At 38.9% G+C, this 26,640-nt stretch overlaps 2 protein-coding genes across 2 annotated transcripts in view; both read left to right on the top strand.

Moving 5' to 3' along the window:
- Window positions 1-3,884, top strand: part of LOC139446020 (poly(ADP-ribose) glycohydrolase-like) — a 41,910-nt gene extending 38,026 nt beyond the window's left edge. The window contains exon 20 of the mRNA XM_071227283.1: window positions 2,168-3,884. Coding sequence (XP_071083384.1) covers window positions 2,168-2,274 — 107 coding nt within the window. The 3' untranslated portion in view covers window positions 2,275-3,884. The remainder of the gene's footprint in view (window positions 1-2,167) is intronic.
- Window positions 3,885-6,607: 2,723 nt separating this feature from the next.
- Window positions 6,608-25,386, top strand: LOC139445363 (uncharacterized). Its single transcript, XM_071226498.1, has 10 exons — window positions 6,608-6,810; window positions 9,069-9,237; window positions 10,262-10,410; window positions 13,671-13,788; window positions 14,289-14,347; window positions 14,984-15,100; window positions 16,926-17,012; window positions 17,816-17,885; window positions 18,489-18,575; window positions 21,492-25,386. Exons 1-10 carry the CDS (start codon window positions 6,700-6,702, stop codon window positions 21,554-21,556), a joined length of 1,032 nt encoding a protein of 343 aa, XP_071082599.1. The 5' UTR covers window positions 6,608-6,699; the 3' UTR covers window positions 21,557-25,386.
- Window positions 25,387-26,640: the final 1,254 nt, after the last annotated feature.

Here is a 26,640-nt window from a genome sequence, read left to right as displayed (position 1 = left end):
CACTGCTAGAAGGAAGTAAATGTTTTAATATGTTATGTTATTGTATACTGATAAAGTGTCACAACACGATTATATTGTCTTTGATAGAGTTAATGTTGAAGGTCATTGATATTTGTATGATCCGTTCTCTTGGCATCTTCCGGAGGGAAGAGAGTTAACTGACTTTAAGAGTCCAGTTTCCACCCTTGCCGAACCATGCTGGTATTATGGGTAACGAGTATATGCATAGTCCAATAAAAATCTCGCAACGAACTCGAAATCCAGCTGGTAAACTGTCGTGCAGATTTCGGTCGATTGCAGGATTTGCAAAGCATGTGCACCGCCAATTCTTTGTCAACAGACATTTTCCACATCTTTTCATGGTTTTAATCAAGGTGCTCGCGTTATTTCATGCACTTCGCGATGTAAGACCCGTTTTATTACAATATAGATCTTGATTATCGATCAGATCGTATTGACTGGGCGTCGCCATTATGTTTGAAACAAATGCAAGTGATGGAATCTGATTGGTTAGTAGGTAGGGACATAGAAGGGACATAACTCGTATTCAGCATATTCATATTCAGGTGTTTTTAATCTTGAACTAATAATCTTGTAATAATTGTTACAAATATAACTACCTGTTACCACTTTTCGGAATGTTCTAAGATTGCGGGCCTGTGCACCTGCGTTATTACGCGTTGCAAGAGAGCGCCGTTTTCAAAGCGTTGTTGTCGTCATGGTAGAACGGAGATAAACCTACTGGGTTTTTTTAAATTTGATGTAGTCCCGCTGTAGAATAGATACCTCTTTATTATAATTTGGAACCGAGCGCTATCTCCTAAATGACCACTGGTGGCGCAACGATTGAGTCCAGGAATTCCAGCCTAGTTAGGCAAGGGTGGAAAAGTTATCTTGGGTACGTTAGTTTTCACAAATCATTCATTTACCGTAATAGATTTTAGAATGAGTGAGTGAATTGGGTTTTACGCCGCTTTTAACAGTATTCCAGTTATATCGCTGCGTGTCAGCTTTATGTGGGAGGAAGGCCCGAAGTGATGCAGGTCTCAGACGTTTACCACTTCGGTGAAACCCACGAGCACGGGTATGGTGCTGACAAACCTAAAAACATAATCGGGGCGAACCGGGATTCGAACCTACAATCATATGTTTCTGGCGTGCCCAAGGGACGCAACTCTGCACAGCGAATCGCGGCGCCTTCGACGACTGGGCCACCCGTGCCCCCAATAGATTTTAGAACTAATCACGCCAAGACTCAATAATAATGCGAGAAATCACGCTTTTTGGTAGACTTGAAGCTGGTGAATTACAAGCACCACTGGCAAGACATTTCACATCTTCCCGAGGCAAGGGCGTTTACTGACTATTAAAGTCCAGTTTCCATCCTTGCCAAAATAGGCTGGAATTCCTGGGCTTAATCGTAGCACCACCAGTGGCTATTACGGGTTATGTCCCTTCTATGTCCCTCCTATTGACCAATCAGAACCCATCTCTCATATATCACTGCATTTACTTCAAACAAAACGGTGGCGCCCAGTTAAGACGATCTACAACTGGTCTTACCCCGCGAAGAGCATCAAATCACTTGAGCACATTCGCCGTACTTCTAACCTTTTGTTTGATAGAGGCTTCAACTAGTGTCGTTGGATAAAAGATTTATTCACAGAGCCGTACACATGTCTGACATCGACGATGCATGAATGTCAACTGACACATATATTCAACCATCAGGGGCAGTTAATTCTGATCATTTCCGGTCAACATATATGTATAAGATTAGGTGAAGCATATCATAGTGCAAATAAAGCGTCCGTAACATATCAACACACTAACATGGGTTTACATTCTCACAACATTGATTAAAAACAAGAAAAGATTTGCAAAATATCTGTTGACGCCCAGTTGGCGGTACACGTAAAGAGGGTACATATGTTCCGCTGCCTGACTTCTTGCATCCGCCAGTACCCCTCTAACGCCTAAGGGTGGTGTGGTAGCCTAGCTGTTATAGCGATAGTTCATCACGCAGAATGTCCGGGGTCAATTTCCCACCTGGATAAATATGATAGAATCCTGGAGTCCAAAAGTGTTGAAAAATCGAGGAAAACAACTGCAGGCATTATCTGTAGATCCTCGATGGTCATTCCACTAATTATGAATTTAATTTCAGGACAAATTGTTCAACTCATCCACGGCTATCACCAAGAGATCATCAACCAGAAAAGATTTCGGCCAAGAACAAATGTGTTTCAGTTCATTATGTCTTCTAAGGACTAGTTATATAGCAATGGATTCCATAATGAAGGCCTTTGAAGGCCTCCTGTAAGGCCTTGTCGGGACTGATGAATATATCAACACGTGTGTTCCATGAAGGCTCGTGCCTGCTGCTGAAGATGTCCACGCGGGTGTTTTTTGGACAGATGATGCTCACACTAAGACCACACACACAAAGTGTTTCTCATCAATTCCCGATTTATGAAATAGCAAGGTTGAAATAGTTCGTTGTTCTATTTTTATGGCCATATTAGTGTGTACACGGTCTCGTGTTCAAACAGCCAATGGAAGAAGACACCAGATAAGACTAAATGAAGAGACATTGTTTAATTCCAACAAGGAAAGGGTGGAATATAATGTTTTCATCATGGCGATCACACAGTAAGGGAAAGATAACTCTAATTGAAGACTCTAATTTAAAATGCCGAAACCGGGAAAAAACGCATCGACCAGCTGGGTTCAACATGACCCGGACGGAGATGAGAAACATTTTTTTGGTTTTGTGTTAGTTTTGGTCTTACGCCTTGTAATTGGAATTTACAGCTGGGGCGTTTTAATCAGGCTCCGTGCCTTTTCACAATGACAGATGTCTAAAGGAGTCAAACCTATTAACAGGCAATATGGGACCCATTCAACGTTGATATTATTAAAGTTCTGATAAAATGTCATGGTGGATTAGATTTCGACCTTGAGTGAGTTGGATTGAATGTAACTTGGTTTCCAACTCACAAGAAAGGAAACATGCCGAAGACGATTTGAATTGCCCACAATCATTCATTTATGGACTGATATATGTATTTGAAATCACTTGTGTAATATGAGGAAGAAGAGTAGAGGCAGACACATGCGACCATGTCATGACTTGAACACATTGGCATCATTACCCTACATTCACAACAATATAAAGTCAAGTCCCGTTAATCCGACATGTTTGGTTGCAGATGATTATGTCGGATAAGTAGTATCATCGTTCGTAATTGAAAATCGGACAACTACACGATGGATAACGATCACTGTTATTATTGATTGATTTCGGTAATTCGTTGCGAATTAGGTGTGTCGGAGTAGGAGTGCAAGACTGCCGGATTAACGGGTCTAAATATCACTGATAAAATCGGTTCCCATCATTAGTGTCGGATAAAGCCGATTGTCGGATTGACGAGTGTCGGATTAACGAGACTTAACTGGATGTGTGAGTGAGTGTCCTTGCAGTCATCCTCTCATTTGCCTTATCCAAACTCGGATATATGCAGAAAGTCGTGACATTACTGGACTATTGCTTTCTTCAGTTACAGCCCATATTTACAATTTAATGTCCACATGTTTCCGATCCTTCATGTGTTCATTATAGATATTACACACGCCGTTACAGCTAACGGAACATATTTTAGTGCGTGAGAATGGTTTGACGAAGCTTTTAGCAATATACCAGCAACATCACGGCAGGGGACACCAGAAATGGACTTAACACATTATACCTATGTCGGGAATCGAACCCAGGTCTTCGGCGTGACGAGCGAACGCTTTAACCACAACATTTAGTTCAAACTTGTTTAATCAATTATGCAATAACCATGTCAAATTTGCGATATTAAATTATCTTGAGTTATTTATGACGTGTCCTGTAATATTACACAACATTTAGTTCAAACTTGTTTAATCAACTATTCAATAACCATATGAAAATGGCCACATTAAAGTTATCTTGAGTTATTTATGACGGGTTCTGTTATGTTGTACAACATTTAGTTCAAACTTTTTTAATCACTTATTCAATGGCCACATTAAAATTATCTTGAGTTATTTATGACGGGCTCTGTTATGTTGTACAACATTTAGTTTAAACTTGTTTAATCACTTATTCAATGGCCACATTAAAATTATCTTGAGTTATTTATGACGGGCTCTGTTATGTTGTACAGCATTTAATTCAAACTTGTTTAATCACTTATTCAATAGCCACATTAAAATTATCTTGAGTTATTTATGACGGGCTCTGTTATGTTGTACAACATTTAGTTCAAACTTGTTTAATCACTTATTCAATGGCCACATTAAAATTATCTTGAGTTATTTATGACGGGCTCTGTTATGTTGTACAACATTTAGTTCAAACTTTTTTAATCACTTATTCAATAGCCACATTAAAATTATCTTGAGTTATTTATGACGGGCTCTGTTATGTTGTACAACATTTAGTTTAAACTTGTTTAATTACTTATTCAATGGCCACATTAAAATTATCTTGAGTTATTTATGACGGGCTCTGTTATGTTGTACAACATTTAGTTTAAACTTGTTTAATTACTTATTCAATGGCCACATTAAAATTATCTTGAGTTATTTATGACGGGATCTGTTATGTTGTACAGCATTTAATTCAAACTTGTTTAATTACTTATTCAATGGCCACATTAAAATTATCTTGAGTTATTTATGACGGGCTCTGTTATGTTGTACAACATTTAGTTCAAACTTGTTTTATCAATTACTTAGTAATCACTTTGTAAAAAAGGTTACTTTTTGGCATATTTTTGGTATCGAGCAGCTCTGGCAAAAAGAACTTGGGACATATAAACCCGAGTGTTTGATAATATAAATAAAATTTAAAAATTTATGTACAAAGATGTCAAGGTTCCTTATGTTAATGCATTGTTCGTCCTGAGATCAAGTTAAAGAAAAAAGTATATAAACTATCGAAGTATAAGCCTAGAATTACAGGAAGGATGTGAGTAAGTGGGTTGGTGAGTGAGTGAGTGAGTGAGTGAGTGAGTAAGTGGGTTGGTGAGTGAGTGAGTGAGTGAGTGAGTGAGTGGGTGGGTGGGTGGGTGGGTGGGTGAGTGAGTGAGTGAGTGAGTGGGTTGGTGAGTGAGTGAGTGAGTGAGTGAGTGAGTGAGTGAGTGAGTGAGTGAGTAGAAAAGAAAGATGTGACGGGTTCTGTTATGTTGTACAACATTTAGTTCAAACTTGTTTAATCACTTATTCAATGGCCACATTAAAATTATCGTAGTAATCACTTCGTAAAAAAGGTTACTGTTTGGCATATTGTTAGTATCGAGCAGCTCTGGCAAAAAGAACTTGAGACATATAAACCCGAGTGTTTGATAATATAAATAAATTTAAAAATTTATATACAAAGATATCAAAGTTCCTTATGTTAATGCATTGTTCGTCCTGAGATCAAGTTAAAGAAAAAAGTATATAAACTATCGAAGTATAAGCCTAGAATTACAGGAAGGATGTGAGTAAGTGGGGTGGTGAGTGAGTGAGTGAGTGAGTGAGTGAGTGGGTGAGTGAGTGAGTGAGTGAGTGAGTGAGTGAGTGAGTGAGTGAGTGAGTGAGTAAGTGGGTTGGTGAGTGAGTGAGTGAGTGAGTGAGTGAGTGAGTGAGTGAGTGAGTGAGTGGGTTGGTGAGTGAGTGAGTGAGTGGGTTAGTGAATGAGTGAGTGAGTGAGTGAGTGAGTGAGAAAGGTGTGTGGTCACGGGAGCGTCTCTGATAAGGTTTAGCGGAAAGAAAAACAAACTTAACTATAAAAAAACAAATCAATAATGTCAAAGGATTGTCATTCCAACTTTCTTCATATGTACAAAGAGAAGCAACTATCTGTCTTTTCTCTTTTTTTCTTTCAGTTATTTTGCAAAAGTCTACATGTTGTGACTGGCAGTTCAAACGTCATACCAAACTTTCATCATACATCTGGCTGACGACAATTTCTTAACTTATCGCCCTGGACCCGACTATATAGCACACGTGATCGCATCTCGTTTTAGTTTTGCTCATTTTCATTAGAAATATCAAGGACGAGAAATATTTATACAAGAATGATGAAGAAAACTGAATCTTGTGAGGAAATTTTAAAAAAAAAAACCAAAAAAAAAACCACATAGGCTCAATCACCTTGTTCAAATACAGCTTTAGAAAAGACACACGGGTGGTGTCACGTGACTAATTTACGCGTAAAGAAAAACATTCCTTATTAATTGAAATGTATAATCAAAAATTGAGTACGATACCAGAGAATACAAAAAAAATGTAATTTGTATATCTGAAGTGGTGCACGTGATCATGGGTTGTTTTAACGAAGGCGTAATTTTATAGCCAGAGGTAGATCCAATACCGCGCGAGCGCAGTTCTCGCGAAGCCTGCACTTTTCAGATCTTATTTAAATGTGCGTCAGAAAAATATCTCACTTACACACGGTTAATGAAGCCTGTTTACAGTCTAGTGACACCTCGTGATACCGTCAATGGTTATATTGTTATTCGCGCGTCGATTGGCCAACACTAAATATTACGACTTTTTTCATTGGATATCTATTTATAGAACTCATGTGACTTGCAGGGGAAACCTCCCACGCAAAATGTAGATTTCATCTAGCGGTGTACCCGAAGTACACGGTATGAAATAATACAAGTGTCACCTGACAACATGGAAGCTGATCAACCCGCGACACCTTCTCCGAGAGAAGGCTCGACAGATTACACTCAATATGGCATCACGGACGTCCCGAAGTACACAACACTTACTGCCATCGGAAAGGTAAACAAGAGAATAAATCGACATCATCCCTCACGTCAGAAATGCTGCAATATGGGTGTGACCCCTTCTCTGTTTTATCATTGGTTATGAAATTGATTACAGGACATCAAATTCTATCATAAAATATATTATGAACTGTTTCGATTTATGACTAGATCTAGATATTAATAAAAATATGATACAAGTGTTAAAACCGTACATCATAATTCATATGATATATGAGGTTATAAGTCAAGGCAATGAATGCAACCCTATTTTATGTGAAATCGATGCCACCTTTATTAATTATTTGCACTTCAATTTGCATCAGTAGCCGTACATTCAAAATAGGAATCGTTAATTAACTTTTGAAAGTGGAAATATTTTATCTCCACCTTTGAATTTCTCAGGTATATGAAGTGAAACTTAAATGAATCGGCTCAGTTGGATGTGAAAAATCCAATATGGTTCAAAAGAACATGGTAGTCATGTTTCAAATGCAAATAAAATAAATTAGATCATGATCAACTGCATATGCGATCATTTTCATCATGGTGTTAACCGTACCCCGGTTTCCAGGTAAGAATATAGGTCGCCAGCAAACTATGTTCTAAAGAGGCGATTAAATGGATTGTTTTTGTCAGACTCGGCAGTGTGGTTGATTTCAATTATTTGTAGCCCAATTGAGCAGATAGATCCTCATGATGACAATCACTGGATTGTCTGGTCCAGACTTGGTTATTTACAGGCTGCTGTTGTATAGCTGGAATATTGCTGATTGCAGCGTTTTTAAGTCAGGTTAAAAGGTGAGAAAATATATTTTAAATGAAAAATGTGACGTTTATTGTGATATACAATAACTAATCAGTGAAGAACAAGCTAGGATAATTGTTGGTCTTAAATGTCTTTTATTATCGTTAGATTACTGTTCAGTTCCAATTTTTCAGCAATAATATATTTGAATTTAAAAAACAGAAGTTGCTCTTAACAGGTTGGCACTCATTTGGACAAGAAATTTTGCCCCATTTAGGGTATTATATGCAGGGGTGAGAATCTTCCATGGATCCATGAATTTTAGTGACCACAAATTTGTTAAACTCTTCTGGCTTCCCTCTAAACACAACCAAATTATGGACCACACTCCATTGCAAATATGTTTCAGCTGAAAAGGAAACTATCCATTCTCATCCCTATATATGTCTCCTCAAGAAAAACATTTTGAACACATGGCTCACATTTTCCCGTTTATATATGTAGAAAAAGTGTGATTTTATTATATCCAGTTAAAAATATGCAGTTTCTCTTTGATACTTTGTTGTACAAAATGCATAAGCATTCGGAAATTTTCTGAGATTGACCCTTATATATGGTTCCAGGTGAGGTGAGGTGAAATGGGGTTTAATGTCACATTCAAGATTATTGCACTTGTATAGCGACGTCCATGTATGTGTGTGTGTGTGTGTGGCTGCTTGTACTATTCCGGACTAATCCCTATTGTATAGTGCTAGCCCCCATGCTACAGTTTATCATAAATACCCACTTCAGACACAGTATACTGACTCCAAGCCGACCAGTCCTTGTTTTAGCCCCTAAATGCCGAGCGCCAGGCAGTGTAAAAACAAATGAAGTACCATCTTTTAACGTCTTTTGGTAAACGCGGCCGGAAGTCAAACCCAGACCTTCCGTTCTCCTGACAGACGCTCTACCACTGGACCATGGGGGCAGTCAGTATGGTTCTAGAGGGGCATGCAGGTGTATATGTAACTGAACCAGTTGGTGACATTTTTTCAACAAAACTATTTAAACAGGACAACGAAATACAAGTTGTTATGTGAACTACTGGTTTTCACCTGGCCTGTTCTATTAACGGTGCCATTCCCCTGAAGGCAATATGTCTGCTTGTATTTTACAGCAGGGCAACTATAATCACCGTATTTGATGTAATAAGCGCCCACGGCGATATTTGCTAATATATTGGCAAGTGAACAATCCTAATTAGCACCCCTTCCGATTGATCAATGTACACAAGACTTATTTATTCGTGTATAATACACACTCGTGTGTTATATGCACACTTAATTATGGGCAATTAAATTCTGGAAAAATATATCTGTCGTATATAAACAGTCAGTCCGTCAGGATAAACCACAAAATTTATCTTTCAACTCTGTTTTTTCCACCAAAATAATATTCTAATAAGAGCCCCCTCTTTCTAATTTTGAGAGCGCCCTGGGCGCTTATTACGTCGAATACGGTATTTCCTTATTTTCTGATTTTAGACAAAGACATTTGCAGGCCTGTATCCAAAAGAATGGGCCTTTCTGGTTGTGTCAACAATCAACATCTTGGCAGCAGTTGGATTGACCATCTACAGGCTGGTATTGGTCGTCCAAACTGACCCGGCGTCATCAGATTTCACCTTCACTATACTTCTACTAATCAATGCTGGTAATTAACATTCTACCACTAATTCGAAACAATGCTTAATTCTGATTGGTGAATCTTAGGTTTCAAATCACAACCACAAACTCTGATTGAAAAAGTAGCTTGGTTTGTATACTCCCTAGGGAGCTGAGAAAGAAAATTGAGTGCACACTGATCCATTGGGATAATAATGTAGTGCTTCGAACATGGGTATGGATTTGGTGCATTATTAATATGCACATTATTATATTTTTATCATCGTGAGTATGCTTTGGACTTGGGCTGTGAACAAATGGTGAAAACAAATTACTCCAGTTTCAAATTATCCAAATATTTATTTTATGAAACTGATTTTGACATCATATTGATTTGTCTTTCACTGCAACAGAAATGAGAATGGTACTTCTGAAAACATTCTTCTCTGAAACAAATATTCTCTCCTTGTGTCCATGGTAACCAAAGCTTTCTTAGTCCTAAGAATCCTTGAAAATTCATTCATGTCGTAGTAATTTCGTCTATTTTCAAAACATGAAGAGTGGGGAAAAGTAACATCTGTAATGCATACAATGCTAAATTGCAAAAAGGTTACAATAGTTATGCAGTAACACAAGCTTTGGCCACACTTTTTTCTTGCTAACATCCGCCAACTGTAAATTTGTTAAATTGGAAAAAAAATTCTTCCATTCTCAAATGTACTCACTACCCCCTCAAAAAGAGCGTCGTCCAATTTACATCATCAAGTTTCTACCTTATGTTTGAATCTCCAGAAATGACGTCATGATAGTGCAATGTTTTATCATGTAATAAACCATTCTTTATCTTTCTTTGCAAAGCTATCTGATATTTTCCTGTAAAAGTTCCATAAAGCATGTGACCTTATAGCTACCACTGCACTCATAGCAACAGATTCAGATAGATTCTAGAAGCAATTAAGCATATCTGAAACGTCTGTTGGATATATTTCACACCTACCTACCTGGAAATCTGTAAAGCAGAAATTTGGTCTTTGAAATTTTGCAACGTCACAATTTTCTGTTTTCTTGTTCAGGTTTCAGCGCCTTCTACGTCGTCCATGGTGTGTTGCGTGAGCGTGTGTACGAGCTGTACGCACTAATGGTGGCCATCTTGGTTGTCACCATGTACTGTGTGTTGGAGTATGCCGCCTTCAATGTAGAAGGGAGGACCAACGTCAAACTGGTATAGTTTCATGTTCATGTTTTATTGTTGACATATATGGGGTTTACTGATTGGCTTGATGGTTGCATCCTTTACATCTCCATCTTCACTGGGCAAGGGCGTTAACTGACTAGTTTAGTCCAGTTTCCACCCTTGCCGAACTAGCCTGGAATTTCACAGGCTCGATCGTAGCGCCACCAGTGGCTATTAAAGAGTTATGTCTCTCCTATTGACCACTCAGATTCCATCTCTCATATCACTTGCATTTGCTTCAAACAAAATGGCGGCGCCAAGTCAAGACGATCTGATTGATAATCAAGATCTTTATTGTAGTAAAACATCTCTTTCTCCGCAAAGCGAATCAAATCACTTGAGCATGCATGTGCGCCTTGATTAAAAACATTGAAAAATTGCAAAATATCTGCCCACGCCAAGTATACATGCTTTGCAAATCCTGCAATCAACCGAAATCTGCACTTTGAAATCCATGTTCTTCATTACGTGATTTTGATTGGACTATGCATAGACTCGTTAGTCCAGTCATAATGTAACTCCAGAGTCTCAGCCTAGTTAAGCAAGGGTGGAAACTGGACTTCTATAGTCAGTTAACGCCCGTGCCTTGGGAAGATGGTACATCTCCACAGCTTGCATTTTGTAAACCTTCACCAACCCCCAGATCCATTCCCGTGTTTCTCGTCATCTCAAATTCCCTGCCCTTGATTTTCATTTGATTACTACTCAATCTAACAGACCAGTCTGAATGCTAGTTTCAAGTCAGCCTCAATGTTGGGTTGTGATATCGACAACATGGCGGTCAGTCCAATGGATTACGATAGAGTTTCCGAAAAAGTTAACTTTGGAAAACTGACTGACATGCTAAAGAAATCACTCAGAAATCATTTTGATGCAAAGGATGTCCTCCTCACTTACCCATTTCCTTCTTTCTTATCTTGACATTTGATTGGTCGATAAATCAAGGGGCAGGTAATTTGAGATCGCGAGTACACTGGGAATAGATCCAGGGATTAGTGTTGGTGTACCGAAATGCGAACCAAGAGATATAGAGGATTGGTACCGGTAGGTGGAAATAAGAATGATTTTGTGTAGGTGAATATTTTTATATTTTGTTTGCTTGGTTTGATTGGTTCAGTGTACAATAAAAAAATAATGCTGTTTATGACTAATAGTAGGATGTTTGATATTTTGGCACTAGCATGATGTATAAGGTTTTTTTTCTGAGAAGGCTTTGTTTTTCTCCTGTGAAGATATGACTTGTTTGATGCATGTCATCTTATCCGAAGTGTATAGACCGGTGCTCATGATATCAGTTAGGGGTTGTCTGGTCCAAACTTGATTATTTACAGGCCGATGTAATATAGCTAGAAAGTTGCTGAGTGGGGCATTAAACCACAAACCAACTTTATTCTCTGTATAAGGTGTTGACAATGACCAGAGATTACATGCAATACATTGGATCAGTAATTATTTGAGGAGTTTACAGTTACTTTAGTCTTGTTTGAATTTTGAAATTGTATCTTTTTGTTTTCTAATCCAACCGAGATGATGTGGTCAGACAGAACAGAAACTATGTTTTAACTATTTAATTTTTATTTTCTGATTGTCACTTTTGGCCCTGTTATGTGAAGACCCCAAAAATTAAAATTAGCCTGCCTGTTTCTGTTCTCATATGTTATAGCTTCTGTGAATTCTTAAGCTTGTGGCTTGAATAATCATTATCACAAGTGAAAACAGGCAATGCAAACAAAAATGATATCACAATCAGTGCTTGTGTCATTGCGTTTCCTTGCCTTTCGAAAATATTCAACCCTCTAATTGGTCAATCAGAGGGTTCAAATGTTACTATCTAGTAACTACCTCTGACTGAAACAGCTGATTGCTATTTATGGAAAAGTAGGTCTTTCACAATCATGTTTGGTAGACACTTTCAAGTCGTGATATTACAAAATGGAAGTTGTGAAATGCTGCTTTGCAGTTGTGCAGAGTTGCGTCCCTTGGGCACGCCAGAATCCTATGTTTTTGGGTTTGAATCCTGGTTCGCCCTGATTACATTTCTGGATGTGTCAGCACCATAACCGTGCTTGTGGGTTCACGAAAGTGGTAAACATCTCAGACCTGCATCACTTTGGGCTTTCCTCCCGCTTAAGCTAACACGCTGTTATGTAACTGGACTAACACGCTGTTATGTAACTGGAATACTGTTTAAAGCAGCATTAAACCTAATTCACCCACTCACTCATTTTCTGTTTGTAGAAGCTAAAGTTATGGTGTGTTTTACTGAGTTAAAACATGCAAGTCTTCAGCTAATCAAAACATCATAACTTCGAGGTTTCCCTTCGCCATTCATAAAAAAAAGGTGAATTCACTAATGCTTTGTACAAACAAGCTAGGTCTAAAAAGCAGTCGCTTCATTTGAATGGATTTTTTTTCGTTTGTTCAACGATTTATTAATCATAAATATGTAATACACAGATTGTACTATGAGTAAGAGAAACCTTGCTTCTGAGCATTACATAACTAATTAACAGGAACCTGATCAGCAATATGTTAGTATCAGTCACATCTCTAACCCTCCTTTCAAATATCCCAGAACTTTCAAAAGAGTATCACAGCATGTCCAGAGACATCAGTGGAAACCCCTTGTATCAAATCCAAGTGCAGTTTGATTTTAGGACAAAGTAGCTGATTTACTGATGGTGAGCTTCCCAATTTCATTAAAATCAGATCTTAGTCCCCGCTACCACTCAACAAAGATCTGAGGACATCCCATTAGGGGTCAGATCAGAATGACCTTTCATCCAACCAATCAGTGGGTCGCTTACCAGATCTCATGGAAGTGACACTCTGAATGTGATTTTTCATCATGCAACCTCGAAAACTTGAACAGGGGGTATTCAAAACCATAGTTACGGGCTTAAAGACTAAATCCATACAATCTAGACTGTCTATTTAGCCATTCCAGAATGTCCTTTTGTTCAGGTTTCAAATCTTTAATCGAGAATTTGTCAAACTATGTTTCGAAGCATAGTCGCTAATTTGAAATTAGTGTCGTAAAACGCAAGGAAAGCTGCCTTCTGATTGGCTAATGTCGACTTCTTGTCAATCATTCCATTCGTCGGTCACAGTTCGCGTGTCGTGACCTGTAATGTGATGTCCTCAGATCTTTGTTTAGCGGTAGCAAGAACTAAGATCTGATTTTAATGAGATTGGTGAGCTTCCCTACTTTTGGTTCATTTTACTGTAAAATTGTGTTTTATTTTCAGGTCCGTATGATCTTAGCATGCATCTTAGCGCCACCAAACATTTTACTGGCCTGGTTTGTTGCAAAGGACTTTGGATATTTGGAGTTCAGAATAGTTGGAGCTTCAGAATATCTGCAACGTTAGTATCAGATTAAGCCTTCTGTTTCAGAACGTTGTCATAAACGTAAATCATAACCTGAAAGTTTGTATTTGGAATATCTGAATCAGACATGATAGTTACACATCAATGACAAGGGCCCTTGTCATTATCCTAATGTTGTGTGGTTGACTGGGGATTATTGTGGGTAGATAGATATATTTAAGAACGTAGTGGGTGGAGTTGAACGGCTGACGTAGTACCTATCTTTGCAGTCCTTGTTGTAAAAGACTATGCCAACTCGGGCGTAGTGGCTGGGAAGACGTGACGATGCCACACTTCTTGCATGCTCGGCTAGGCGGAAGCCATGATTGGGAGAGCCGAGATGTAAGGAGCGTGTTCAAGTTTGAGAGGGTCCCTAGATTCAAATACTACAATTGCAAACCTAAATGACCCATGACCCCTTTAGTTCGATCACTGATACTGATTTTACTGACTTATAAAATTTGTGGTGTAAATATTAACTGCTGTTTGTTTTTCAGATCTCTACAGACAGGCAGCCATATTTTCCTGTTTCTTAAAGCTAGACTTGCAGGCATCGGTAAGACATTATTCGTCATGTATAGAAATCATTTATTGCTGACCAACATATATCATCTCATGCTTTTACTGACCTTTAACTGACATGCACCTTGTGCTTATTTGAGTTGAAATCTTTAGGTAACTACACTTGAAACACTGTATTTATCTTGTTAATGAGGGTCCTGTTTGGGAGGAGTCACTTGTCAGTGGTCAGTATAATTTGGTGCTTTGAGTAAGTAGTATTTTCCTTTTGCAGATTAGTCAGTTAGAACAATTTCTGTATCATATTTAGTCAATAAGAACATCATGAACCAGAAGGTTCCCGGACGGGACTTAACTCAAAAAGTACGAGAATCTGTACTTTACTAAGAAAGTGATATCCCAAATATAACATTTGTAACTTTTACAAGATTGTAGCACGATTATGATAAACAGAAGTTTAATCACACAGGTTTAGTTTACGCTAAACAGTATACACTATCAGGAACCTCCTTATTGAAATAACTTGGTTAAACAACATCTGAAACTTCCTGATTTGTATCCAATTCAACAATCAGATGACGCATGTGTCTTTTACTAGTGCCAAGATTGATCCACATACTTCCATTGTTTTTTAGTTTTGACGTCACATTTTTACATGTTTTTACATTGCAAGATAAGCTTTGTGATCCTGGCTTTGAAGGAGGGTACCGACATCACAGTGCTGGAACAGGTCAATCTGGGTGTGGGGATACCATACACACTGGTGTGGTCAGTACTGGGCTGGTTTGTGGTGAGTGTTGATGGACAAACACGTGTAATGAGTTGTCAGTGCAGCCAGTGGGGGGCGATGGAGAAGTGTAGGGGGACTTGAACTACATGCCATTGGAACAATATGCCTTTAAAATTACATGCCATTAGAACATTATGCCAAATAGTTACATGCCTTTAGAACAACATGCAAAAACTACAGTCTTAAAATTATGGAAACAATAGTCCAAAGAACTACATAAATTACAGTCTGGTTTGGTCTGTGAGCAAGTTAGAGTTACCCCCCTTGGTAATGAAGTCCACAATCTCCTTACCAGCACGTGACACCTTCCTTACACTCTCGGTAACTTGCTGCTACCAGTGTGTCTTGAAATTTGCCCTTGAACCCCCAAATGGAGTGATAGTTATGTTTTTGTTTCTGTCTTTTTGAATGCTATCATAGTGTATTTTGAAACAGTGACTACTGTACATAAGATGCCCTATGCTGTTATGAATTTTGTCATCTTCCCGAGGCAAGGGAGTTAAATGACTATAACTTCCAGTTTCCACGCTTGCTGAACTAGGCTTAAATAATGGAGTTATGTTTTGGATGGATTAATGAGTCTATGCATAGACCAATCAAAATCACTTAACGAAATCGACATTCAGGTCGTAAACTGCCATGCAGATTTTGGTCAATTGCAGGATTTCCCAAAAGCATGTGTACCGCCAACTCAGTGTCAACAGATATTTTCCAAATCTTTTCATGCATTTTATCAAGGTGCTCACATGATCTGTGCATTCACAAAGTAAGACCCATTTTATCACAATATGGATCTTGATTGTTCAATCAGATCGTCTTGACTGGGCACCACCATTTTGTTTGATGCAAGTGATATGAAAGGTGGAATCTGATTGGTCAATAGGAGAGACATAGCCACTGGTGGTGCTACAATTGAGCCCAGAAATTCCAGCCTTGATTGGCAAGGGTGAAAACTGGTCTTTAAAAGTTTGTAAACGCCCTTGTCCCAGTAAGATGAGATTTCGTAAGATGTCCTTGTTCATGGTGTTTGAAACACCACCTAGCGAACGAACGAACGAACGAACGAACGATGTTTCACAGCCTGTTGCCAATTTTCAGCCTAGGCCCATATGTTATTTATTAGTGCCCTGTGTGAAACTGAGACCGGGAAGCCTGGAAGATTGATACACATCATAAACTGATTTAAGGGATGAGAAAAATGGTGTTTCATGTGATGGTGATTATTAGGTTACACAGTAGATATAGAAAGTACAGTAGTATTGAATGTTAGTTAAGACTAGGTGTAGATATAGGACTTGACATTATTGAAAGCTAGATTACTTGGATTAGAAATACAGCATGACATATTTTTTAGCATTCGATTTAAACTCAGTGTACAAGTGTGACATGATGTTGTATTGTAATTTGTAGCATTATCACGAGGGGTACTGCTACAACAAATTCATCTTACTGACATGTTTTTATCTGCCATTGTAAAAGAATTAGGACAAATTAAATTCAAAATTGATAGAAAACAGCTGTTCGATTGAGCCGAGGTTAACTTGTGCTATGTCACATGACTTTTTCAGCTTTTTGCTTCAAGTGGGATATAAGGGATTTATTCTTCCTCTCAGAAATCCATGTGCAGCCAGTCTTCCTTGTGGAGGGGTAGGAGGGAATTTAATCTCCCTCTAAAAATTTATTTTTCCCTTCCTGGTATAATATATGGTTACTTAGTTAATTCTTAGGTAACAGTAACCACGGTAACAAGACTATAATGTAACCAATGTTACAGTTTTTGTGTAAGTTACTGTATGATGAAGCTATGTTTCTTCTCCACCTTTAGCTTCGCCGGGAACTGAAGGTGTGGGCGTGGGTGTTTGCTGTGGCTGGTGTTGTCAAGCCTACATACTACCTGTATAAAGTTATAAAAGTGAGTAATGAAAAGAACAAACCGATTTTTTAAATGCATAAAAAAGAATTAATAGATCTCATTACTACTGTAACAAAAACTACACAACTTCATTTTTTAGCTTAATTGAGTGTAATTCGGACCTTTTTCTAGGGTCGCAACCGAGTCCAAATTGGACAGATTCCACTGTACTTGGCAAATGTTTGGTAATTTGATTAATTTAATCTGAACTATTGCAAAATTTGGTTAAGGCAGTAGGATTAGTAACAATTTTCCGCTGAATATCCTTATGATGCTTTAAAAAATGGTAATGTTTACATAGCAGTTATTGATGATGATGGTGGTGGTGATGATAATCATTGATTGGAGGTGTAACAATACGATGGGTTCGCGATTAAATGTGTATCACAATACAGCACTGAAGTCGATATTCTTCCTATTTACAGGAGAATCACAACCCTGAATTATTTGTTATTGGAGTTCAGAGATTGAAGATGGGATATTGTAGGGAAGAAACATATAGACTTTGGGGCATGTGAATGTTGTGCTATTTATGGCTCAATTGAAATTACTAGAGAATCTGCATAAGCTGGTGGTTGAACAGTTTCTGTTGTTATTCACATGTTTTAACCTCAATATTACTTGTGATGTATCGTAAGTGTCGTGATACAGGGGCTGTAAATTGATGTATTGTATTGTGAGTTTGTATCACCTAACAATACTGTATCGCCGTATAGTACACCACTAATGATGATGATGGTAGAGAGTGATGCGGCTGCTGCTGATGATGATGATGATGATGATTGTTATCAATTTCCATTCAGGTGTACACAGAACTGGCAGACGACCCTGATTCCTACAGCAACACCATCGTGTACTCCCTCCTCGCTGCAGGTAACTCACACGATCTCTTCAGCAACCCAATCGGGTGGTCAGGCACGCTGACTTGATTTGATACGTCATGATCATTGTATCCAAATTGCGTAGATCGATGCTCATGATGTCAATCACTGGATTGTTTGGTCCAGACTTGATTTTTTACAGACCGCCGTCATATAGCTGGAATATTGCTGAGTTTGGCGTTGAACAACAAACAAACAAACAAACAAGCAAACAAACAAACAAACAAACAGATCACATCAGTTGACAAGTGGCCTCAGCAGCTGCCTGTATGTTAGCCTGTTAAGCATGACACAATATTGGTCAATGTAATTGTACAAGTGCCAATAAGCCAGTGGATGATACCATTGATGGATGGTGATGTATTTGTAGCAGATGATGATGATGATGATGATATTGGTTAATGTAATTGTACAAGTGCCAATAAGCCAGTGGATGATACCATTGATGGATGGTGATGTATTTGTAGCAGATGATGATGATGATGATGATATTGGTCAATGTAATTGTACAAGTGCCAATAAGCCAGTGGATGATACCATTGATGGATGGTGATGTATTTGTAGCAGATGATGATGATGATGATGATTGTTACAGGTGCTATTGCCCTGATCTCCTGGTTCATCCTGATGGTGGAGCTTATCATTGTATACAGAAACTTTAACCAAGGACTCCGGGAAAGAGGTAAATATTGACTCTTGTCTTTCATGATCAGGGGCAGTGGGGTAGCCTAGGGGTTGAAGTGTTCGCTCGTCACGTAGAAGACCAAGGTTCAATTCCCCACATTGGTACAATGTGTGAAGCCCATTCCTTGTGTCCCATGATGTGATATTGCTGGAATGTTGCTAAAAGCAGCGTAAAACAATACTCACTCACTCACTTTCATGATCACAAAAAACAAGGTGGCGGTGTATGGCCCTAAATTCACTGAAGGTAACATACTATTGGTGAATGAAAAATAACAATGTTTTACTTGTCAGGACATAATCGTTTGAATTTGTAGTCGACCTGAGGAATGAGGAATGACTAGAGCCAACACAAACTATTTTGCATAAACTTGCACTAATTATGGCTTGAGAATTACTTTGGTATTTCTCAAAAAAGGAATGTTGCACTTACACATGGACACACACACACACACACACACGCACACACACACACAGACACACACACACACACACACACACACACACACACACACACACACACACACACACACACACACACACACACACAGCTCGCCTGATTCAGCTTGTATTGTTGGGGAGCAAGTGGCCCACTCATCTAAGACACCACAAGTCACTGTGCAGAGTTGCGTCCCATGGCATGCCAGAAACCTCTGATCATGGCTCCGAAACCCATTTTCGTCATTATTATGTGTCTGTTTGTTGGTAAACAACTGAGACCTGTATCTCTTATTGTAAGCTAGCTTTGTCATACAAGGGACATTACTGCTGTATGTTAATGTCGGGTTTGGTGAAATAGGGTTTAACGTATCATCCAAGATTATTTCACTTATGTAGTGACATGCATGCGTGTCTCTGGCCACTTGTACTAGTCCTGACTAATGCCAATTTATAGTGCTAGTCCACGGAGATACCATGCCGAAATTTAACATGAATACCCCAGTGAGACACAGTATACTGACTCCAAGCTGACCAGTCCTTGTGTTACCCCCTTAATTCTGAGTGCCAGGCAGGGTGACAACAAGTACCGGTATCATCTTTCAACATGTTTTGGTATGACGTGACCAGTGATTGAACCCCTAACCTTCTGCATTCTGGGCGGAGACTCTACCCCTAGACTACTGAGGCAATCTGTTCATAAAATGTAATGGAGCAGTTTAAAAGTTTGATGTCAGATACAAAGATTTAATTCCTTTTATTGGGGGATGAGGGGTTAGTTAACAGGTCTATATGTTTTCCATCTCACAATTGTCTAAAATTTATTTATGACCCGAGAAGATCCGGGGTAGAATAGGTCCTCAGCAATCCATGCTTGCCAACCAACCAATCTTATATTTATTCTGAACTATGCAACAAACCCTTCATTGCATGGTGTCTTGCCGCCGCTCCACAAATTCCATTACCTATGTCTTGACAACATTTATGCAATGGTTCCATCATTTCTGTCTTGCGTGTGCGTGGGGAGGAGGGGGGTAGAGAAGGACTTTTAAACAGCTCTCTCGGTTTCTCTCTTCCAGGAATGTCGAACTAACTCACCACTTCATCTTCTCCACTAACAACTTTCATGAATCCGCGGTTTCAACAGTATAATCTACATGGTTGTATGAATTGAATTCAGTAGAGTAAATGTTTAATTAGTTCTTTGTTAACTATAACCTGAAATTTAACCCATTCACACATTTTTCCCAAAATTAATTTGAACCACAAAGGAAGCATATTGCTTGGTGCTAATGGTAAACACAAGGAACCAATCGCCCATCTAAGATAATTGATATGATTTTGCTGAACTTTATTCTAGATTCTGAAAATCTAAATTGAGGTAAGCAGTGTGAAATGCCCCTCTGTTCTCTACCCTCCCCCCAACCCGACCACACCCCGCGGCACCCCGAGTGTGTGCCTTTCCTGTACAACTACATACAATGTATATGCTCCCAAACCCTCACATTTAAACATACAGTGTATAAGCACTACATCTGCACAGTCATATTGTCACTTGGGCACATGCCACGTGAAGGTCAGACGATAGAAAAATTTCAGTAATGCTTGTGGTTGCACTTTCTCAAAATATATTTTTTAAAATATTATGAATATATTATCAAATATAGAACATACCTAACCTAACATACAGTAATAATCACCAATACCTCAGACAGTATTCCCTCTGTGGATTTCAATGAGAGTACAAAACAGTTTTTCAAAAGCAAATGTATTTACTGTAAATCTGGAATGTTTTGAGACCAGGAGAGTGCTGGAAAAAGTGTGAATGACACCGAGGATCGTAACAGGATGTCACAAAACTTCCCAGACAAAGTTAAAGCTATTGTTAGCCACTCACAGTAATATCATGGCGCAAAACTTTCCAGATTTACAGTACAGTGTCCGATTCTGACAGTCCCCAAAGTCCCCTAGAGATTCAACATTTCCAAAATCGGAAAATCAAAAATATATGTATGATGTTTCATCTCAGAAATAACTGACAATGCCCTTAGTTAAACGGTCAGCTTCCCCTCCCGATCCCCTAAGTTATATAGTTATCTACCCATCCCTTCATCTTCCCTTTACAATATTAGTGCTTTTCCTTAATATGTAAGGGGTACTGCTGCTGATGGAAGAAACTCCTGTTCTGTCTGAAATATAAGCAACGAAACCCTTTATATAATCATAAGAAATCTCTGAAAAAAGCAGAGCCCATTATACAATTCCGACTATATCACTAGCATGGGTTTAGGAATGAATCACTATCAAATTGTTAGGGTACCAGGTGCTTGCAAAAGGATGTGCTTATTCTACCTCACTGGTGTCATCTGTCACAAACACATGCAATGGCAAGTCAATTGTTACTGAAACACATGGTGCAAGTCAAAATAGCTAGGGAATGACATCAGACATCATATGTGTTTGTTATTATTTGCAGCTTTTGAAGTCCTTGCAGCAGAAAACACCAGCTTGCTGGCAGGACGAAGGTCAAGGTGGCAATGATTCAAGGTCAACAACTTCCATGATTCCGGTTGCCATGGCTGTTGAACACAAGCTATATAAAAACAAGCAAATCTGTGATGTAGATGATAGTGTTTATGTTGCAAGTGGCTGTTCAGTTTGCAAGCCTTCTTTTGTAAGAATGATCTGGAAACATTAGTGTTTGTGAAATACTGTGGCAATATGTTACATGTCTTATGAAATCACTATGACACTTTGATGGTGGAGTTATCAGATACGTTGGTGAAGAAGTTCATGTCCATGTTCATGTTCATGTTTCCGAAACCTTGAACAGTTACTGTGTTTTGCTTGATCATTATGCAGTAATTTATTTACGTTTTGTGTACATGTTTAATTTTAATATTTTCACAAAATAACTTTTCTCATCCCTTTTTTGTGATATATTTTAACAACCGTAACATCCAGGGACAAAAAGATTATGTTTTGCAGATATCTTAATATATTTCATCAAAAGTAGTTTTGTGGAAATGTGAATATTCAGTGGCAAATATGTAGCAGGTGTGAGAGTTGTTTTATTATTTTATGATAATCATGGTAAATGGTACAATTCTTAGTCTCCGTGGCTTTGACTGGGTATGTATTGATACGTGAACTCCTGATGCTTCACCAAGCAACAAGATCCAAATACCATTCAGATATAACTATTATATCCCCGAACCCTCTGAAGATCTTGGTTAGAATTCGTCTACAGCAACCCATGATTGTCCCATGAACATCCGGGTTAGAATTGGTCATCAGAAACCCATGCTTGAAAGAGGCTTCTATCAGGATCAGATGGTCAGGTTCGCTGATTGTTGATGCATGTCATTGTATCGCAATTGTATAGATCGATGCTCATGATGTCAATCACTGGATTGTCTTGCTCAAAACTGATTATTTACAGATTGCCGTCATATAGCTTGAAAAATTGCTGACTTGGGTGTTAAAACAAAGAAACAAACAAACATGTCTTGGACCTATTTAAGTTGCTTCATTTAAGTATTACATTTTGTCAACATGGGTACTATGCCAATTAAGAATTTGAAGAGCCTTGACAATAACAATCATTTTAACCAAAAGCAACATTCACAACCTTATGACATGTTGTCTGGGATACTTGTCTCATGACTTGATATACTTTTTATAAGATGTATAGAATTTCCAATCAGTGACAGAACAATGAGACTCGGTGTGATGATGTAGGCAGTAGATGATGTAGGCAGTAGATGATGCACTAAGCTGCTCAATAATCAGGTATTGTAACCAGAATCCACTACCAACGACCCCTGATTGGGATCGATAAGTCCATGAACGTCATGTGTGTTGGCATAGCTAGTACATAGCATACTAGACGAATCTGTATTGGCATGGCAGGTATATAGCATACTGGAAAAGTCTGTGTTGGCATGGCAGGTATATAGCATGCTGGAAGAGTCCATGTTGGCATTACAGGTATATAGCATGCTGGAAGAGTCCATGTTGGCACGGCAGGTATATGGCATACTAAAAGAGTCTGTGTTGGCATGGCAGGTATATGGCATACTAAAAGAGTCTGTGTTGACATGGCAGGTATATAGCATGCTGGAAGAGTCCATGTTGGCATGGCAGGTATATAGCATGTTGGAAGAGTCCGTGTTGCCCTCGCAGGTGCATATCATGCCAGAAGAGACATTATGCTGGCATTGCAGGTGTATATGACTTAGTTGATGCATGTCATCGTTTCACAATTGTGTGGATCGGTGTTCATGATGTCAATCACTGGATTGACTCGATTATTTCCAGACCGCTGGAATATTGGTGAGTGCGGTGTTAAGCAACAAATATACAAAACAAAACTTCATTTGACGCCACCTTTCATTAACTTATCAGAATTAGTCACTGTTGACTTTGCTAATTCCCACTCGTCAACATACCGATTGCTATTGATATTGCACATTAAGTTGAAACTTACTTCTAACTTCAAACAACAAACATCTATATTCCTTGTTCCCCGACTGCTCCTGTCCCATTCCTTTTATCTACATGAAAAAAATGTCACATCCGAAATCACAATCATGGAAAGTTCTCCTTGAGAATACGTGTACATAGCTTGTTAAGGTATGTTTGGTTGTATGAATACTATCCACTTTCATGTACTCACCCTCAGCTGATATCTAGCACTGCCCTGTATCTGGCTACCTCAACTCCTCCTGATACACAGGATCCTTGTTCTATACACTTCTTATATACTTGGTTTTGTGTCTTGATGTAACGTGTGTGACAACATCAATATCACTTATATGTCAAAATATTGTTCACTTCCAAACACGCCATGCAATTTGAATTTGTATTTAACTGATACTTGCAAAATGTAACCGTGATCCCTACATTCTGTACATATCCCATCGACATGGGACTCACTTTGCTTTGTCTGTTGAAGGGGAACAATGCCTCACGACACGGTTTTAAACGATGCACATATGTGCATCCAGTAAGCTCAAATGTGGAGAATGGACGCCAGAAAAAGAATATACTGCGTCCCTCAGGAGTCATTATTCCTCCAGCGCACCAAGAGCAGTTATGGGCGTCTGTTATTTCATCCATCAGTCATGAGCACTGTCCACATGGTCACTGGTTCATTCCAGGCTTTTAAAAAATAATGTTAACTACACCATTTCATTACGCTGTAAAAGGCGACTAACGGGATCGGATGGTCAGGCTCGCTGACTTGGTTGAAGCATGTCATCGATCCCAATTGGATCGATGCTCATGATATCAATCACTGGATTGTTTGGTTTAGACTCGATAATTTACAGACCGCCGTCATATAGCTGGAATATTGCTGAGTGCGGCGTTACAGGACCCTCACATAGGCTGCATGGACTCTAAAAGTTAATTGTTGGGGACCCCGCTTTTGGCAAGTGAAGGTAAACCCCTGCTTATGGACTTAAGCCGTGTACAGTCATGATCTATGTGGTAGTGAAACTGAAAAGCTGACTCGCTGTAGATTAGAAAAATAATTCTTGATTGATTTACAGCATACAACTGAATGATTTAAGTCAGTCATGCTAGGACTGTCAGATAGGTCGAGGCGTATCACTTTTTAATAGACTTTATTTCATGCTATGTAAATATACAATCATATGTATGCCTAAACATATTTCAGTATGAAGGTCAAAAGGGTTTTTTCAAATGTGTTATTTCAATATTCAACAGTCTTATTAATATTCGGGGCGCACGGGGGGCCCAATTGTCTTAGGCGCCGCGATTCGCTGTGCAGAGTCCTTGGGAACGTCAGAAACCTATGATTGTGGGTTCGAATCCCGGCTCGCCCCAATTATGTTTCTAGGTTTGTCAGCACCATACCCGTACTCGTGGGTTTCACCAAAGTGGTAAACGTCTGAGACCTGCATCACTTCGGGCTTTCCTCCCACATAAAGCTGACACGCGGCGATATAACTGGAATACTGTTAAAAGCGGCGTTAAATCTAGCTCACTCTCTCACTCACTCACTTATTATTATTATTCCCATGCATGTATAAACATATATAATGCTATTGAAATGTGGTAACTATTTTGAAATCGGTAAATGGTCTTGTCAGTTTGTATTGAATTTAAGTGTACTGTAATTTTCTAATTGTGTGTATGTTTTAGTCAAAGCTTTTAAATAACTTCGATATGGTGCTTTGTCAGGTCATAAATCAGACCCAAACATCAATTAATATTTTCACTGTACATCTGGTGCTTGCCTTCATTGTTGGCTAAATCTGAATGGCAAAGCTTATGAACATGTATGTCAATGTTGCAAAATGAACTGTACTTGCTTGTGCTAAAGTTGAATTTTGATACATTTCTATTATGAAATAAAGTATTACTTTTAAACATTTTCTCTAGATACTTTTGGTAGGGTGTCGAAAAACGAAATTTCAAATTATACTGGTGTCGACAAAGTGTCAAACATGTTTGGTATACTGCCAAGTACTGCAATGAGATTACCCTGAAGCTGGTAATGCTTCCAAAAAGGTTGTGTGGAGGACATGTGTCCGAGGATGTCATGTTTTGTGATGACGATTTTCTTCCCCTCAACGTCCGGGACAAGACTATTGAGAAGCCGTTATTGCTGCAAAACCATATGTCTTTACCTCTAGTCCACACCAGTACAGAAGCTCCATACACTGAACAAGCTCCTCATCTGACACAAGGTATTCAGAACAAATAACAAGAACTCCACGCAGTGCCGACACGTCAATTACCCTGGAAGATTGACACCTCAATTACAGAATTACATTTTTCTGTTTCCCACAAAAAGTACATGCCCAAAGAAAGACTATAATTCTTGCGAATACCCTACCTCTATTGCATTATAACCAATAGCCATAAATTCCTGTTAATGCTGAGAACCACACAACAAATTTCTAATAAAATTTTCAACAGACGTCCTCTTCACTACCGACATATCTAATAGTTGTGAGGGAAACCTTATACCTCAGACTACAGTTACGACTCGTGCAAATGTGAATGAACACCACAAAAGAACTGGAGCTAGAAGCACTAGTCCCACCTCCACCAGTTCGAATCTCAGAACTACATTGGTTGTTAACTCGTCAGAACGTTATGCCCGGAATCCCACTATAATAACCCCCTCCTCTACATCAACTCTACACGGCGAAGGATGGGGCGCCCAAATGGACGACATTACAGATCAGGGAAAATTGTCGACCCACGAAAAGGAATTACACATCAACTGCCTAGAAAAGAGAGTGATATATCTAGATCTAGAAGCATGGCTAGATCGTCTGCAGCACTCGTCAGTAAAGATCCCAAAAGACAACTCGGTTGCTTAAATACAGCACCAGGCAGGAACGAAGTCTCAGCCTTTCTCGAAGGAGGCTACAGGTTTGTTTGCCTTGGTAGACTCAGTGAGTTACAGGATCGAAGCAAGACACATTCCGGGCAAGTTGGATATCCCAGCAGATTACCTATCCCGGAAGAGCAAGATAGTTCCCACGGAATGGTCACTACATCCCGAAAGATTCAAGTGAATAACCACACGATGGGATACTCAAACCCAGATCTATTCGCTACCTGCCCCAACAACAAACTACCAG

The sequence above is a fragment of the Haliotis cracherodii genome, unplaced genomic scaffold (genome assembly GCF_022045235.1).
Source record: "Haliotis cracherodii isolate W230 unplaced genomic scaffold, xgHalCrac1.p SCAF_6, whole genome shotgun sequence".
In the NCBI taxonomy this organism is placed as follows: Eukaryota; Metazoa; Mollusca; class Gastropoda; order Lepetellida; family Haliotidae; genus Haliotis; species Haliotis cracherodii.
This window is presented reverse-complemented; position numbering and strand designations above follow the sequence as displayed.